Source organism: Schistocerca gregaria, chromosome 10, assembly GCF_023897955.1.
Source record: "Schistocerca gregaria isolate iqSchGreg1 chromosome 10, iqSchGreg1.2, whole genome shotgun sequence".
Lineage (NCBI taxonomy): Eukaryota > Metazoa > Arthropoda > Insecta > Orthoptera > Acrididae > Schistocerca > Schistocerca gregaria.
This window is the reverse complement of record NC_064929.1, coordinates 191,545,175-191,564,378: the sequence shown is the minus strand read 5'-3', so window position 1 is coordinate 191,564,378 and position 19,204 is coordinate 191,545,175. Positions and strand designations below refer to the sequence as shown.

Below are 19,204 nucleotides of genomic sequence, written 5' to 3'. Positions count from 1 at the left end.
TCTTGGTGTAGCAATTTTAATGGCCAGTAGTGTATTTGCAAGAAACCGCAGAGCTCTATCTAGCATAGTTCCTTAGAAATAAATTTTCGATACTAGGGTAAGAGTTTTTGCGTACCCAGTATCTCTTTTGACACCGTCACGCGGAACAGCGCTTGCTGCTGAGCCCGGGTGACATCGTAGAAACAATAGCTCTGGCCTTGCACCGCGAACGGTGGGACGGATTTGCAGTACGACGGTTCTTATCAGGGACCGTAACTGGCAGATAACTGCGTCGCCGGTGACGACGTAGACACAGCTCGCAGGACTAATTACCACTCAGTGCTCAGCCGTCTGTCTGAGGACCCGTCAGCGAGCATGGGCGCGGGTAAGTAAGAAGCAGCGCTCTTAGCGACTGCAGGAAAGCCCAGGTGACTCCCCTATATAAGAAGGGTAACAGAACGCCCGCACAATTACAGACCAGTATCCTTAGCTTCCGTCTGCAGCAGAATTCTTGAGCATAGTCTAAACAGAATCCATCGACGCAGAAACGCTTCTGTTCGCAAATCAGCACACAGTTGTCCAGCTTGTCCTTTCCTCGCACTGAATCTACTGAACCATCGCTGTAGGGCAACAGGCACATTCCATATTCCTAGATTTCCGCAAAAAGGCTCGACACAGTGCCCCTCTGCGAACTGTTAACGAAAGTCCGAGCGTATGTAATAGGCTAGTGAGCTTCTTAAGTAATAGGACCCAGCACGTTGTCCTCAACGGCATGTGTCCATCAGATACAAGGGTAAAGTTGGAGTGCCCAAGTACGTGTGATGGGGCCACTCCTTTTCTCTACGCACTACACCAACAAACTCTGCAGTGCTCCGCAATTTCTTAATATTTATGGGAAGTATATATTTCGTAATCTCTTTCTCCACCCTCTCTCTGTCCATCTCCTGCTCTGTCCTCAGTTGGTTCATCTCCTCCTCCCATTTGACCATATCCTCCTCACCATCACGCTATTTCTCTGCGCACTCTGCTTCTCCCCATCTCCTCCTTCCTCCTCTCTTAGTCCATTCCCTCTCCTATCCCTCTGTCTCTCTTTCTCCCCTTCCTCTTCCCGCTGACTGTTAGAATTCTTTATTGTTGGCGAATAAAACCTTGATACGTAATTGAAGCAACTTAAATACGTAAATCCATTACAATCATTGGTATTCGGGGTAAGAGGCACCTCTGTAGATGCTGGATCTGTCAAGATAGTAGCTTCAATGTCAGTATTTCGAAAAGTTTTGATCTGCGATTGGGTTGAATTGCTAGGCTTCAGACAATTTAGATTCTGTAGTAGTATTCTAATCATAAGCCGATAAGCTATGAATAACTATTTTCAGTTAAAACCGACTGCGAGGAAGAAAACAAATAGTACATTTTCGTATGTACAATTTCTGCCCTAAAGTTACATACGTGAAGAAATAATTATATCGGAGAACAAGTCATCTAATGGTTTCGATATCCCGCTGTAGTAGTTAAAACTGAATGCGAGAAAGAAAACGAAACTACACATTTACACAGCATTTTCTTTCTTGCTATCAGTTTCAACAGAAAACCTGTACACTGTTGTTTAAAACAATAGTAGCCTATGCTCGTCGGAAAGTCATTGGAGTATTGTGTAAAAGTTTGAAGGAAGTTGGTCAAGAACTTTTTGAAATTTCTTGCAACAATGTGTCTCCTCTCTCTCTCTCTCTCTCTCTCTCTCTCTCTCTCTCTGTTTTTTTTTAGAACGTGTTTCAAAGTTTTACTGACCTTCAAAGTAGTCACCAGCATTGTGTATATCCCGTTGCCAGCGATGTGGCAGTCGTAGGATACTCCTAGCAGTGCCAGTTGTGTTACAGTTCGAGTGGCGAGGTCTATTGCCCGACGAATTTATAGCAGTTCTGAAGCGAATGTCGTGAAGTGTTTCCTTCAGTTTAGAAATCGAGTTCCACCTCCACAAGGAGGTGTTATAGGCCCTCTATTGTTCCTGATCTATATTAACGAAGTAGGCGACAATCTGAGTAGCCCTCTTGGATTGTTTGCAGATGATTGCTTTTCACAATATATATAAATGACCTAGTAGATAGTGTCGGAAGTTCCATGCGGCTTTTCGCGGATGATGCTGTAGTATACAGAGAAGTTGCAGCATTAGAAAATTGTAGCGAAATGCAGGAAGATCTGCAGCGGATAGGCACTTGGTGCAGGGAGTGGCAACTGACCCTTAACATAGACAAATGTAATGTATTGCGAATACATAGAAAGAAAAATCCTTTATTGTATGATTATATGATAGCGGAACAAACACTGGTAACAGTTACTTCTGTAAAATATCTGGGAGTATGCGTGCGGAACGATTTGAAGTGGAATGATCATATAAAATTAATTGTTGGTAAGGCGGGTACCAGGTTGAGATTCATTGGGAGAGTCATTAGAAAATGTAGTCCATCAACAAAGGAGGTGGCTTACAAAACACTCGTTCGACCTATACTTGAGTATTGCTCATCAGTCTGGGATCTGTACCAGATCGGGTTGACGGAGGAGATAGAGAAGATCCAAAGAAGAGCGGTGCGTTTCGTCACAGGGTTATTTGGTAACCGTGATAGCGTTACGGAGATGTTTAACAAACTCAAGTGGCAAACTCTGCAAGAGAGGCGCTCTGCATCGCGGTGTAGCTTGCCCGCCAGCATTCGAGAGGGTGCGTTTCTGGATGAGGTATCGAATATATTGCTTCCCCCTACTTATACCTCCCGAGGAGATCACGAATGTAAAATTAGAGAGATTAGAGCGCGCACGGAGGCTTTCCGACAGTCGTTCTTTCCGCGAACCATACGAGACTGGAACAGGAAAGAGAGGTAATGACAGTGACACGTAAAGTGCCCTCCGCCACACACCGTTGGGTGGCTTGCGGAGTATAAATGTAGATGTAGATGTATATTTACGGTGTTGTAAATAGATGACCAAAACGAATTGCAAAATGATTTAGATAAGATATCTGTATGGTGCGAAAAGTGGCAGTTGACCCTGAATAACGAAAAGTGTGAAGTTATTCACATGAGTACTAAAAGAAATCCGCTAAATTTCGATTACGCGATACGTCACACAAATCTGAAGGCTGTAAATACAACTTAGGGATAACAGTTAATTGCAAATAACCTAAATTGGAACGATCACATAGATAATGTTGTGGGTAGAGCAAACCAAAGTCTGCGACTCGTTGGAAGAACGCTTAGAAGGAGCGCAGTGGTTAGCACACTGGACTCGCATTCGTGAGAACGGCGGTTCAATCCCGCGTCCGGCCATCCTGATTTAGGTTTTCCGTGATTTCCCTAAATCGCTCCAGGCAAATGCCGGGATGGTTCCTCTGAAAGGGCACGGCCGACTTTCTTCCCTGTCCTTCCCTAATCCGATGAGACCGATGACCTCGCTGTTTGGTCTCTTCTCCCAAAAAACCAACCAACCAACTTAGAAGGTGCAATAGATCTACTAAAGCGACTGCTTGCACCACGGTTGCCCGCCGTATTCTGGAGTACTGTTGTGCGGTGTGGGATCCGTATCAGGTTGGAGTGACGGATGACCTCGAATAAGTTCAAAGAAGGGCAGCTCGTTTTGTATTATCGCGAAATAGGAGAGATAGTGGCATAGACATGATACATGAATTGGAGCGGCAATCATTAAAATAAAGGAGTTTTTCGTTACGTCGGGATCTTCTCATGAAATTTCAATCACCAGTTTTCTCCTCCGATTGCGAAAACATTCTGCTGGCACCGACCTACATAGAGAGGAACGACCATCACGATAAAATAGGAGGTATCAGGGCTCGCACAGAAAAATTTAAGAGCTCGTTCTTCCCGCGCGCCTTTCGACGACATACAGCTTGAAGGTGGTTCACTGAACCCTTTGCCAGGCATTTTGTTGTGAACAGCAGAGTAATCACGTAGATATAGATGTAGATGACGCTGTGGTGTACGGGGAGGTGTTGCCATTGGGTGACTGTAGGAGGATACAAGATGGCCCAGGTAGAATGTCTCTTTGGTGTGATGGGTGCTTGCTCTAAATGTTGAAAAATGTAGGTTAATGCGGATGATTAGGCAAAACAATCCTCTAATGTTCGAATACGATATTCATAGTGCGCTGTTTGACATGCGTTGATGAAATATCTAGGCATAGCAGTGAAGGCGAATTTTCGACTTCGGTTTATTGGGAGAGTTCTAGGAGGTGTAGCTCACCTATAAAGGAGACTGCATAAAAAACGGTAGTGCAGCCCATTCTTGAGTACTGTTCGAGTGTTTGGGATCCGCACCACATTCTATGAGAGGAGGATATCGGAGCAATTCAGAGGCGTGCTGCTAGATTTGTTACCGGTAGGTTCGATAAATAAGTGATTAATACGGAGATGCTTCGTGAATTGGAATGGAAATTCCTGGAGGGAATATAATGTTTTTTGGCGGAACAGCACTGAGAAAATTTAGAGAATCAGAATTTGTGGCTGACTGCAGAACGATTCTGCCGACGCCGACGTACTACTCCCGTGAGGATCGCGAAGACAAGAAGAGAAATATTAGAGTAGGTACGGAGGCCCAGAAATATTCGTTTTTCCCTGGTTCTAATTGTGATGGAATACGAAAGGAAATAACTAGAAGTAGTTCAAGGTACCCTCCGCCATACACTGTATGGAGTATCTATGTAGATGTAGAAGTAGACGGACTTACACAGCCCTCGCAGATGCCGCTGCGGATTAGGGTCGTGGGAAGTTTTGTATCTGTTTCTTCCTCCCTCGTGTATTTTGTCAGTTTATATGTGTTCTTTTACTAAAAGAGTTTACATTAAAAGAGGGCAATGATTTTTAACCTGATGATGCCGTGAAAGGTTTAGTGGCTGAATACTGGATTTCGGAATTAAGTGACTGTAATAAAATTTATCTCCAATGGGAGAATAAGATACAAAGAAGGATGTTACTTTCGTAACAGCGTGTAAGTGCTTGTGACTGGATGGAATCTTATTGCGAAAATATTTACAGTTTCGCCTTTGCCTGTTTAACAAAGGGATGCCGTGACCATGTTATTTGAAACTGAAATAACGACGGAATAATTTGAAGGAGTCGTGCTGTGGAATCCCCGAACTAAATGTTCGACGAGGTTCTTAGGCTGTGCAGTTTCCACTAGCAGCATTGACGATGGCTGCTGGCTAAATGAATCTCCTTGTTCTCGGCATATGACTCACAGACAATCTAAATTTGTAATGAGAAACATGGATTAATTATTTAATATAGAGATGATTAATTATAGTTGAATTATTAGAACAACAGACAGAATTAACTTAATATATTTTACGATATTTACGCAATTGTTACACATTACAAAATGAATACCGCACCTGAAATGGAAAAAGGCGTCTAGTCGTAACTGCAGATAAAACAATCATTCATTTATTTAAACAAAATATGTCACAGAGTTTAGTTAAAGGTTGTTTAACGCAGCTCACCGCTGTTTTATCGACACAGGGGTGTTATAGTTGATGAATCATCGATGTTAAACAATGAAATTATAGAATGACGTGTAGAACAACATACAAATGCACATAGTGTAATATTTATTAATCATAAAATACAGCAATGATTAACATAGTATATCCCACAATTCTTTATATACACACTCCAAAAAAACATTTTCCCTTCAGTCTGTAGCATTGTTGACGGACAAGGTGGTTTTGAAAGCATTCTTTCAAAAGAGAAGCCGATAAAGTTGAATTATTTGAGCGTTAATATTTTGTAACCTTGGATATTTAGTGCCGTTGATGCGATTCTATATTTTACAGGTACGCTTATATGGGCCAAAAAAGTAGCTTTACGGGCCAGCAGTGTTTTGAGGAGGCCACACTGTTGACACAAAATGGACGAACGCGAACTTGTGATAGTGACTGCGGCTCCATTACCTTTACGTCACACGAGGAATCAAGTTAGAAAGAACAAGAGAAAATGGAATTTGTGAATGCGTCCTTTTTAGGGTTCCGTACCTCAATCTGTAAAACAGAGCCAATGAGAAATCTCTTTGTTGTCAGTCTGTCTATGTGTCCGACTGTTAAAAACCTATTTGCTCAGGAGCGAGTACACGTATCAAGTTGAAATTTATATCAGATACTTGGGACTATGTATTAAATGTAAGCTTTTAAGTTAATGCAATCAAAAGATGAGGCCACTTATTTCATGGGCAAACTCACAAATTAAAACTATAGGGTATTTCTCGTTTACCTAGAATTATGAAATTTGGTAAGAAGCTAGATTTCACAGTAAAAGTAAAGGCAAAAACCATAAAACCCTTAATTTGGATTTATATAACGAAAAAATATTTTTTGTAATTTATTATCCGACTTCAGAATTAAAACATTCTTGAAAGTTTTGCAATCCCTGGAACCGATATCCTACCAGTATCAATGACGATAACAGGCAAAAATCATTCGATATCCTCGATCCCCGGGGTGTATGAACTTTTCATATGCATGATTAATTCCCTATCGAAACCTTACAGCGTAGATCCTTCCGCACCTGGCCATAATTTTTTTTTTAATGACTCGAATCCTTCACAAAATTTAACTAGTGAACTGATGCTGGATGCATACCTGTTCGAGAATTTTACTAGAATGTCGAGCAAGGCTTCGACTATTTCATGAAAGCAATACGAGAACTGCTAAAAGCAATACAAATATGAGAGTGTGTGTAGCAGTTACAACCAGATTAGCGACCACCCTTCTGTTTTTTTTAGCTACTAGTGACTCTTAATGAGGTTTAATGCACCTTTTTAAATTTCACTATTCATCAATAGGCCTTATGGCACGAGAAGTATGCATTGCTTTGGTAGAAATAATAGAAAACTTGGAATAAGAATGCAGTTGAATCAATGATTTGGAAAAGGGGTCATGTCCACTTGTTTTCAATTTACATTTACCAGACATAACTGATATTTACATCTGTATGCATCTCTTGGTATAACAGGGGTCACGTCCCATCCATCAACGAAAGCTCTCGTCACAAGGGTATTGAGATACAGAACAGCCATGTTCGCATGAACAAGCATATAGTGGATATGTTCCAATAAAAAAGAAGAAACTAGACGACGTAAAAAAAGTCTACGATACATACCTGACGAGCAGAAACCATTTTAAAGCATGGTTTGTATACTACAGCCAACTGGTCGCAACAAGATTTTACTTTAACCTGGTTTTGACACCTGCTATGAGTGTCTGCATTAGACTGTCCAAACAGTTACATGTAATAACGGGTGAACAAATTTACTAGTAAAACGCTCTCACCATATAAAATATTACATCAGAAGATAATATTTAAACCATATAAAAATTACAGAGACAGGAACCGACGGAAAATTGATAATTGTCAGCATATTGCCCAGTGATGATCGGCAAAGAAATGGGACTAGTAATGACAATCAAGGATAATAATGCTTGGCTACTATCTTGTCAGTCCATAATTCGCCAGGCAGCCCTTTGTGGAAAAGTTAGTGCCACTCTGAAAGATGTGATGGACATCTAGATGATTAATTTTATGAGGTATAGTTCTGCCCTCCAGCACAAACGGTTCAAAGAGTTCATATATGGGTGAGATTCGGCGCAGTCTGTCTTAACTGCAGCACAACTGAATAAACGTCAAATTTTTGGCAAATGAAAGCAGTAGTAACCTCCTCCTTTGACAAAGTGGGTACACAAGAAGCAACGAAGCATTTCCTAGCAAACGAGCGCAATATGGTAGCTGCGACAGCCTTGGAAAACATTCCGATGTATTTAAACGCGCTCAGTACTAAGCGACGAGGAAATAGGAAATTAATATGTGATTTGATTTAGTGTGTCTTGTTTCCTTCGAAAGCTGGGTATCTTTGAAAATACATTGCAAGACGAGAATTTATCCACTGGCCAACAATTCTTGAACGTAAAAATAATCCTGAAATAGACATTGCAGTATTTTCAAATTTTATATTTGATCTTAGGGAGGAATTTGCAGTAAAATTCCAAGACTTCGCGGAGAGAGAGAGAGAGAGAGAGAGAGAGAGAGAGAGAGAGAGAGAGAGAGAGAGAGAGAACTTGTCGTAATTCTTAAAATAGCCTTTCGAAGTTTTTCCAGCGGTAGAATAGACTGATGAGGCTGCGAAGTTGTTCTGGCTTCCAAAGGCTTTACTCCAAATGGAGATAAAACACTTGGAGGAAGACATTTCCTTGCAAACGTATGAAACTGCATGTGCCGAGGAATTTTGAAGTTAGCATGTCCCAGAGAACTATGGAAACTGAAAAAAAAATATTTTGCCATTTACCTGGTTACAATGGTTGGCTCCACATATGTTTATGAAACATGAGATTCAAATTTTTAGAAGAACCGGTATCGCTCAAGATATGCAGCCACCCCCCTTGAAGGCATTCTATGCATAAGCTTCTCGCTGTGTGAACCTAACTTTAAAAAGATGGTTGAAGATTGTAAATGTAATTTCTACCATTCAGTTTTTATACCAATGTGTCTATCTGTTGTATTTTACATTATTTTTGGACGACAATTAAAATAAAAATTACTAAGGAATATGAGTTTGTTTTTTGGATCTCGATAAAAATTTCCATAAGTATCCGGACCCCACGTAAAATTACTTGCCGACCCCTGGACTCTACACGGTAGTTTCTCGCTGGCGTTCCCGGACATGCGTTGTATTGCAGAATGGCACCAAACTTTGTTTGGAAATATTTTTACAAAGTGACGTAGCAGTGAAGTATAATGCTTCATTTGCTAATGATTAAGGATATTTCTACCATTTTTGTGAAATAGTAAAAGAGGAAAGAAAGTTTAGTAACAGTAATAAATTAATAACTTAACAACAATTCGTACATTGGATACAATAAAAACGCCTGTAGCCCTGGAAAACAAATTAACAAGGAAACTAGAGTTAATCAAGTTCAGTTTCCACCGTCTAGCACTGACTATCAGTAATGCCTAAATGTGGTTTGATGCCTGATGCAAGATGACTACTGAGCAGAGTTTAAAAAGATTAGAATCAGTAAGAGAATGTTGGTGATTTTTTTGTAGTTTTCAACCACTTTTCACTTTTAGAGAAAAGCAGCAAACGCTGTATGGACTAAGTTTTGTTTTATTAGCCTGTTTGCTATATTTTTATTCTTTGTATCTTGAAAATGAGAGAGAGCAAATTTTTCAATCATTGTTCGATTTCTACGTATATTTCAGAAAATAATAGGAATAAAAAACCGAACGTGGCTATTTCAGAAATCGGTTATTTTAATTAGTTGTAAACTGGCAGAAAAAAACCGGTGTAACAGAAAACTGGTTGTCCCTCCTATAACCACCATCCCTTGGTCATCGTGAGACAGCCAACCGCCTAGGGCTAAGACCCAGAGGAGCGCAAAAATGTGTCAAAGCTGATGTGTCAAATATTTATGTCAAAGAAATTTGATGGTGTAATAGGGAACTTTGTCAAACCTCGCCTAGCGAGCGAGGCTGCCCAGTGGCTAGCACACTGGACTCGCTCGCATTCGGGAGGACGCCGGTTCAATCCAGCGTCCGGCCATCCTGATTTAGGTTTTCCGTGATTTCCCTAAATCGCTCCAGGCAAATGCCTTGATGGTTCCTTTGAAACGGCACGGCCGACTTCCTTCCCCGTCCTTCCCTAATCCGATGGCCTCGCTGTCTGGTTTCCTCTCCGAAACAACCCAACCTCAACCCCAAATCTCGCCTTTCGTCAAATAAATATGATCAGATCTAAGGCCTCGTCGTAGATTTGATTATAAAAGTCGTTCGTCTTCTGTTCACTGCAATGCGAAATGTAAACGCATGGGGTGCTGGCGTCGCTACAGCTATTTGACGTCGACGTCTCTTTAGTGTTTGTAAACATGACTAAGATGATTTATTCCTTGGACTTTATTTTATTTTAATGAATTTGCTTCGACTGCGGTCGGAGGGGGGGGGGGGGGCAAAGTGCATGCTATGAATTGTGTGTTGATGGACAGGAAAAATATGTGCATGCAGCTTCATGTCCGCAATCACAGCTACAGCCATTCGCCTCTACATCCAGGCAGTTTTTCAGCAAGCCGGAATAGAGGATGTGGTCACACTCTAAAATAAAAAAAATTCTTTCTTAGCTTAGCCTTCCATTCTGGTGTGTGCGGAGCGAAGTTTGCTGCTTGAATGTTCTGAATAAACGTTCCGCTTCGCTGTTTGACTGTGGATGGAATGGTGCACTAGTTAGATGCTGTATGCCATTACGCTCACAGAATATTTCAAATTCATTTGACGTGAACCGAGAGCCATTGTCTGACACTATTACTTCAGGCAAACCTTCTAGGCAAATAATCGCCGGCCGGGGTCGCCGAGCGGTTCTAGGCTCTTCTGTCCGGAACCACGTGGCTGCAACGGTCTCAGGTTCGAATCCTGCCTCAGGCATTGATGTGTGTGATGTCATTAGCTTAGTTAGGTTTAACTAGTTCTAAGTTCTTGGGGACTGATGACCTCAGTAGGTAAGTCCCATAGTACTCAGAGCCATTTGAATCATTTGAGCAAGAAATTAATGACAATACCTCAATTGTGCTACGTGACGTTGGCGGATTCATTGGCACAGCAAAAATGAAAACTTGCTGTACGATTCTACCACAATCAACCAATGGGTATTCCAAACAGGTCCTGCAAAGTCTATGTGCACAGGTTGCCATGGCGATTGCGACTTAGACCTAGCAGGGAATTTTTGTGGCGGAGCGGACTGATTTTCCGCACATGCGTGACACTGTGACGTCATCTGTTCCATTTGGGTGTCCATACAATGCCAAGAACTGTGTCGACGAGCTGTTTCGTACGAAAAATCCCTCAGTGTCCTTTTGGTGATGTAACTGCAATACTTCTTTTTGCAAAGCTTTATGGATCAACACACACGACTGTACACTTATTTTGAACAAGAATCACACGTTTCTGTACAGTGAGGCTATGCCGACAAGCAAAATAATGCGCACTAAAGAGTTCTTCACTCTATTCAAGGAACGAGGCCAAGAAGTGTGAATGTGTATGAGCAAAAGGTGCAAATCTGTTTCAGCTTCCGTGGCCCGTGCAATTTTCTTATAATTCAGCGGAAAATATTGAAGCAATTCAGAATCCTGATCATCGATGTGACAACAAGATGCAGCAGAAACGTCAAAGTCTGTATCAGGGCCAACAGGAGGACGTGAAAGTGCGTCCGCATTACCGTGTTTAGCTGCCGGACCATACACAATCTCGTACTGACATTGAGAGATCGACAAAGCTCACATTTTCAATTTTGGGACAGTTCGTACAGGAACCGGTTTCGTCGGATGAATCAAGGACCGCAATGACTTGTTATCCGTCACTAAGCAGAATTTTTTGCCATACAAACAATGGTGGAATTTGGTGACACTATACACAATAGCCAAAGCCTTTTTTCCATTTTTGAACAATTACATTAAAAGCTTTGGACAACACTTTCGATGTGAAAGCAATAGGCCGATCTCTATCACAAATTCTGTGCGAAATCACTGCACCGATTCCATAAGAGAAAGCGTCAACTTGAAATACAACTTGTTTCTCCGGATGATAGGGAACTAAGCATCGACCACTGAGCAATGCGTCTTAAAGTCTTTGAAAAGCTACTTGGCCCTCATCTGTCCAAGCAAACGGGACACTATTGCGACGCAAGCGATGCAATGGAGCTGCAATTTGTGGAGCATTCGGTATGAACCGAATATAATAGTTCATTTTTCCTAAAACTGACTACAATTGTGAGGAACTGGCGAATCTCGTATGGCTAACAAATGCTATTGAAGAGGATGTACCCCTTGACTGTTTGTGACTGACCAAGATACTGCACCTCAGTTAAAAAAAAAAAATCGCACTTGTCCTGTCAACACTTTAGTGCAGCATCAGATAACACACGAAACAAAGGACGTAAATTTGAAATGTGTTCTTCTTCCGGTGTACGGCCTGTTACTACAGTATCGTCCAAATAATTTGAACAGTGCACTTGTGCAAGCCGGCCGCGGTGACCGAGCGATTCTAGGCGCTTCAGTCCAGAACCGCGCGACTGCTGCGGTCGCAGGTTCGAATCCTGCCTCCGCCATGGGTGTGTGTGATGTCCTTAGGTTAGTTAGGTCTAAGCAGTTCTAAGTCCAGGGGACTGATGACCTTAGATATTAAGTCCCATAGTGCTCAGACCCATTTGAGCCATTTTTGCACTTGTGCAGTCAGTTGTTCCAAATACCGTTGGAAAATGGCGGGTGCGGAAGCACTACGAAAAGGCAAACGCAAATATTTAAACAAGCCCAAGTGTGTATTCACTACACACACTTTTTTAGATTCTTCATCGAGTGGTATTTGAAGATATGCGTCGCGCGCATCAATTTTTGAAAAATAGCGTCTAGCGCCTAATTTGTCCATGATATCCTTTGGGCGTGGCAATGGATAAGCATCAATGACAGCTTGTGGGTTGACTGTAGACTTAAAATCAACACAGAGATGAATACGAACTGAAGGTTTGGGGAGAAAAATCAGTGTTCTTGCCCGTTGACTAACTGATATGGGTGCGATAACTCCCGTTATCTTGCAATTCTTTAAGTTCAGCATCGACTTTGTCCCGTAATGCAATGGGAGCAGTTCTGGCCCGGCAAAATTTTGGCTGAGTATTGTCTTTCAGCGTAATACGTGCAACCAAATTTTTAGCTTTGTCTAAACCTTCACAAAAGAGTCCCGGGAATTCTTTTAGAAAGCTACTAGCTACACTGCCTTTTGCATTGAAGGAGGACACTGACAACACATTGTCCTGAATGTTAAAGCCAAACAAATCAAAAGAATCAAGATCAAATATGTTCTAACAGTCGCGTGATTGTAGGACTGTAAAAGTCACTGTTTGCGTGTGTGATCGATACAAGGCAGGCAACGTACATGTTCTGAGAACGGCAATGTCTTGTCCAATATAAGCCGTTCAAAACATGGTTCAAATGGCTCTGAGCACTATGGAACTTCACATCTGAGGTCATCAGTCCCCTAGAACTTAGAACTGCTAGAGGATTCGAACCTGCGACGGTAGCGGTCCGGTAGTCTAGCGGTTCTAGGCGCTCAGTCCGGAACCGCGCGACTGCTACGGTCGCAGGTTCTAATCCTGCCTTGGGCATGGATGTGTGTGATGTCCTTAGGTTAGTTAGGTTTAAGTAGTTCTAAGTTCTAGGGGACTGATGACCACAGATGTTAAGTCCCATAGTGCTCAGAGCCATTTGAACCATTTTGAGCCGTAGCGGTCGCGCGGTTCCAGACTGTAGTGCCTAGAACCGCTCGGCCACTCAGGCCGGCTTATAAGCCGTCAGTTACGTGCTACGCGTGGGGAGCCTAACAGTTCATATGTGCGACGTTTTAGCAATGTGACAGAGAGCACCCGTTCAAAAATGGTTCAAATGGCTCTGAGCACTATGGGACTCAACTGCTGTGGTCATTAGTCCCCTAGAATTTAGAACTACTTAAACCTAACTAACCTAAGGACATCACACACATCCATGCCCGAGGTAGGATTCGAACCTGCGACCGTAGCAAATATGCGAGACAGTCGTAACATAACGCCTTTGATGAAACTGAATAAGTTTTGTCTGGTAAGCTGCTCGTTATGATTTTCACAACCAGGCAATGCAGACTGAACTTTTGTCTCTTCATCTGTAAAGTGGGCTACAATGCCTCTATAGCTTTCATTATTCCTAGATGCCCAACCGTCTGTACTGAGTAATAACGCAGATACATCTTGCACCTTCTTTTGTACTTCATCCATTACGTCACTGTGAAAACTTCATATTAAATTTTCTGATAACATCTTTCTTGACGGAAGTTTGTAGCCTGTCAATGAGAAACTAGTTCCATCAGATCTTGAAAATTTTATCTTTCACAATTCGTAGAGCAAACATTTTGACAGCCAGTCTATCCATTTCTTAGACTTTCCGGACTGGCGGTGGTCTATGAATGTACGGGTTCATTTATACATACTCTTCGAAACGAATGTGGTTTGATTTAATTGCACTGTGTTGTTTTATTCCCATATGTCGGATTAAATTTCCGTTAGTGCCTCCTGCAATACTTATTAATGTTGAACAGTGGTTAAATTTTGGTTTTTATTTATCTGTGTCTTCAGCGAAATATGTCCTCAGGCAACTATGTTTCCTTTTCGATGACATCGTAATAAATAGCCTAAAACAAAAAGTAGTAACCCTGTAATCAAACTGATATTCGTTACACTACTCCACCTCATCATAGTATGTTGATAGACATTTTATACAAGGTGTTTCAAAAAGGACATCACAACTTTAAAAGTTAATATAAATTTATTGGTTGGAGATACAGAGCTGGGTTTAGTGTTATTTTGTAAGGAAACACATCAAGTCTTTTTACCTTAAGTTAAAGATGTATGTGGCCTCCGTTGGTTATCGTGCACACATCCCATCGGAAGTCAATTTCTTCCCAAATTTGCTGTAGCACTACCGATGCAACTTGTTCAGTGGCGGCGTAAATTTTTGCTCTAAGTGCATTAGAGAAGCCGGCACAAGAGGTACAAACACGATATCCTTGATGAATCGCCACAAAAAAAAAAATTTCGAGTGGCGTCAGGCCTGAGGAACGTGGGGGCCATGCAATTGGCACATCACTACCAATCCACTGTCCTGGAAAGCGGCACTGAGAAAATTCCGGACGTCGGCCAGGTAGTGGGGTGGTGCACCATCTTGCATGATGTAAACATTTCGTTCTTGGTCATCCTCATCTATCTGTCGAATCAAAAATTGTTTAACGTATCCAGGTACACTATTCCGTTGATGGTTCACTCACGGAAAAAAGGGGCCGTGCAATTTGTTCTTGCTCAGTACACAAGAAACGTTCGGTTTAGGGCTATCACGAAAATGTTGCAATGTTTCACGTAGATTTTCTCTGCCCCAAATCCTACAATTACGAGGTGCATTGAAGTTGTAAGACCTCAGATTTTTTTTCTCTGGACTGGAAAGAGATAGAAACATGCGCATTGTTTTAAAATGAGGCCGCGTTCATTGTCAATACGTCCCAGAAATGGCAGCACCTTACGGCAGATGGAATTTTACCACCAGCGGCGAGAATGAGAACTGTTTTAAATACTTAAAATGGCGGCTTTTCCCTACTTGAACAGCGTGCAATCATTCGTTTTCTGAATTTGCGTGGTGTGAAACCAATTGAAATTCATCGACAGTTGAAGGAGGCATGTCGTGATGGAGTTATGGATGTGTCGAAAGTGCGTTCGTGAGTGCGACAGTTTAATGAAGGCAGAACATCGTGTGACAACAAACCGAAACAACCTCGGGCTCGCACAAGCCGGTCTGACGACATGACCGAGAAAGTGGAGAGAATTGTTTTGGGGGATCGCCGAGTGACTGTTGAACAGATAGCCTCCAGAGTTGGCATTTCTGTGGGTTCTGTGCACAAAATCCTGCATGGCGACCTGAAAATGCGAAAAGTGTCATCCAGGTGGGTGCCACAAATGCTGACGGACGACCACATGGCTGCCCGTGTGGCATGTTGCCAAGCAATGTTGACGCGCAACGACAGCATGAATGGGACTTTCTTTTCGTCGCTTGTGACAATGGATGAGACGTGGATGCCATTTTTCAATCCAGAAACAAAACGCCGCTCCGCTCAATGGAAGCACACAGACTCACCGCCACCAAAAAAATTTCGGGTAACCGCCAGTGCTGAAAAAATGATGGTGTCAATGTTCTGGGACAGCAAGGGCGTAATCCTTACCCATTGCGTTCCAAAGGGCACTACGGTAACAGGTGCATCCTACGAAAATATTTTGAAGAACGAATTCCCTCCTGCAGTGCAACAAAAACGTCGTGTGCTGTTTCACTAAGACAACGCACCCGCACATCGAGCTAACGTTACGCAACAGTTTCTTCGTGATAACAACTCTGAAGTGATATTCCTCATGCTCCCTACTCACCTGACCTGGCTCCTAGTGACTTTTTCCAACAATGAAAGACACTCTCCGTGGCTGCGCATTCACCAGCCGTGCTGCTATTGCCTCAGCGATTTTCCAGTGGTCAAAACAGACTCCTAAAGAAGCCTTCGCCGCTGCCATGGAATCATGGCGTCAGCGTTGTGAAAAATGTGTACGTCTGCAGGGCGATTAGGTCGAGAAGTAACGCCAGTTTTATCGATTTCGGGTGAGTAGTTAATTAGAAAAAAAATCGGAGGCCTTAGAACTTGAATGCACCTCGTATATGTGTTTACCTTACCAGTTAAGTTAAAAGTAGATTCGTCAGAAAAAATGATTTTGTTCTAGAAATGTTCATCCACATGTAACTGATTTAACATATCTGCACAGAAGTTCTTCTGAACAATTTTATCAGTGTCATTTATTCCTTGTATGTGCGTTAATCTGCACGGTTTCAAGTGCAAACGGTTTCTGAACACACGCCAATCTTATGTGGGATCTGCAGTTCGCGAGATGCACGCCAGGTCGATTTCGTAGGGCTGTTGACAAAACATTGTCCCACTCGTTCAGCGACGTCGCCTGAAAAGCCTGGACGACCTGATGATTACCCATGTCTTACTGATCACCCTGTTTCTACTAAACATTTATGCTACTCACAAATTGTAGACCTACTAGGTGGATCTTTAGTGCACTTGGTACGTAAATTACGCTGAACTGTTGTCACCAACTTCGATTCTTCAAACCAAAATACACAGCTAGGACGCTCGGGTCCAGTGAAGGCAACTGCCGCTAATGCTCCTTACGGTACGATACGGCACTAGCGAACTGCTCGAGAAAAAACTTGATGTATTTGCCTACCAAACTGACACTGAAATCACTTCTGTAGGTACTGTGAATTAATTTATATGAATTTTCAAAGTTGTAACACCCTGTATTACTTATCTAACAAAGTGTAAAATTCAACTTTTTGACACAATGCAACGAGGGCTAACGCTGTACATCCCAAATGCGGTCTCTCAGACCCTTGGAGATAAAAAAAAAAGAGGGGAGGTGGCTACACGTCACAAACTTCAAGCCAATGTCCGCCATCTTAACCAGCCCAAAACATTAGGCTCACCGCATTCATAGCCCTACAATCCAGCACGGTGACACTTCCCCATGACGTCATTCTGACTGTGTCGTATTAGTGTAGCAAATACAGAAAAAAGTTCCAAATTGTCTTTCTGACATTATGTTTTTCATGTAAGCTCTATAATTTTTAGTATTGCGCACACACGACAGAAATAATGACCAAGAAATACTCGCAAGCAGTAGTCTGCTAATGTTTTGGGCTAAAATGGCGCCAACTCTGGCTTCGAAACAACATACGGCGTAAGTCTGTAGCGCCACATCCCTTCTTTTTTCTATCTCTATGCACACACAGCGTTTGTTACTCCGTTGCTAATGCATACGGTGTGTAGGAGATTACAGCCTTGTGTAGTTGCTTTCCCCCCGAAGCTGACGTATTTTCCTTTGTCAGTACTCACTTGAATGTGACGTGGGGCTAAACTATTTCTGCTTCTTTCTTGATAGCAGTCTCTGAGATCACGCCGGGGACTTCGCCTTATGGATTCAGTAGCCAGGTCTTTTTCTTCTTACTTTGAAGATACTGTTTTTGAATATTTTTCGGACAGTTTAAGAAGTGATGTTGGATTAGACAGTAATAACGGAATTGAAAGTGAACATAATTCAGAATAGGAATAGTGCGAAAGTGAAGACGAAGTTGTTTTGCCACCTACGAATTCCTTGAAAGAAACAGGTGATCAGAGTGATGCAAACAGAAGTGTGGAGACTGTATCTTTAGCTAGCGGTTCTGCTACAAATACGTTTAGTTGAAACAAATATCTCTGGTCGTCGAAGCCTCTTCCGACGATGGCCAATGGCAATATTTTTTCGCATGTTGGACATAATTTGGGTGGATGCGTTTGTCCTCCACAAGCGACACAACGGATAATAAGAGAGTCAAAAACTATTATATGCCCTGTGAACTTCGTGTGTGCCTTCACCGCGTTTTGGGTGTAGCGGAAACTAGAGTAAAAACCGTCGTAGAAATAATGGAAAAACACGAAACGTGCTCTACTTGTGACACAAAAGAGAAAAGAAATACGTCTTACATGAATATTTGTCATTATTGCAAGAAGTCAATCTAACTTGATTTTTACAGAGCGAGGTGGCGCAGTGGTTAGACACTGGACTCGCATTCAGGAGGACGACGGTTCAATCCCGCGTTCGGCCATCCTGATTTAGGTTTCCAGTGATTTCCATAAATCGCTCCAGGCAAATGCCGGGATGGTTGCTTTCAGAGGGTGCGGCCGACTTCCTTCCCCATCCTTCCCTAAACCGATGACCTCGCTGTCTGGTCTCCTTCCCCAAAAAACCCCAACTTCATTTTTCTATAGAAATTTCCTCTGAGAAGAAAACTAAAAACCTATAAAGTGCTAGTGTAATTTTCATTTTTCTATAGAAATTTCCTCTGAGAAGAAAACTAAAAACCTATAAAGTGCTAGTGTAATTTTCATTTTTTTAAAGTTCTATGGGAGGCTTTTTCTGTTTTTATTGTTAAATGGATACTAATAAAAATACAGAGAAAAGGAAAATTTAGAGTGCGGAGTATTTGAGTTTTCAAAGCATTAACATTATATGATACAGGGTGCGTCGAAAAGAAGCATCCGATTTGAAAGGTCTATTTCTCTGAAACTAATGAACATATACAAGGAATTTTTGTTTTTTGATGAACGGGACACTCAAAAAGCCTTTTTTCATACCTTCTCATAGGTGTTCATTACGCCTCCCTTGAGATGCACAGCAAATGTGAAACGTCCCCTTTGTAAAATTTATACACGACTGTGCTTAAACTGACACACAATATTTTTAGCGCAACACAATCTGACTTCCAAAAATCCGTACGAAAGAATGGGCCTGACTAACATTAACCTATACGTTTCACAAATCACTTACCTCACAAAAATCTTCGTTACTCAAGCTACTGCAATACAGCGAGCGCCACTACTGCCAGCTAGATAAAAGATTCAAACTACGGAAGGCACTAACAACTGGTAGGTATAGTTAGCAAATGAAAGATTTTAATAGAGAACAAACAATGTATTTACCTTAGTAGTCATAATATATATATATCAGTTCATGACACCAATTCTTACAAATTTCAAAACTCCGCC

The 19,204-nt window shown here is 41.9% G+C and overlaps 1 protein-coding gene across 2 annotated transcripts in view; it reads left to right on the top strand.

Annotated features, from left to right (window-relative positions):
- The first annotated feature begins 268 nt into the window (after positions 1-268).
- Positions 269-19,204, top strand: part of LOC126293655 (synaptic vesicle glycoprotein 2B-like) — a 214,674-nt gene continuing 195,738 nt past the window's right edge. Inside the window, exon 1 of one of the 2 annotated variants that reach the window (XM_049986939.1) lies at positions 269-364. In XM_049986939.1, coding sequence (XP_049842896.1) covers positions 355-364 — 10 coding nt within the window. In that variant the 5' untranslated portion in view covers positions 269-354. The remainder of the gene's footprint in view (positions 365-19,204) is intronic. The other variant, XM_049986940.1, reaches the window with a different exon arrangement.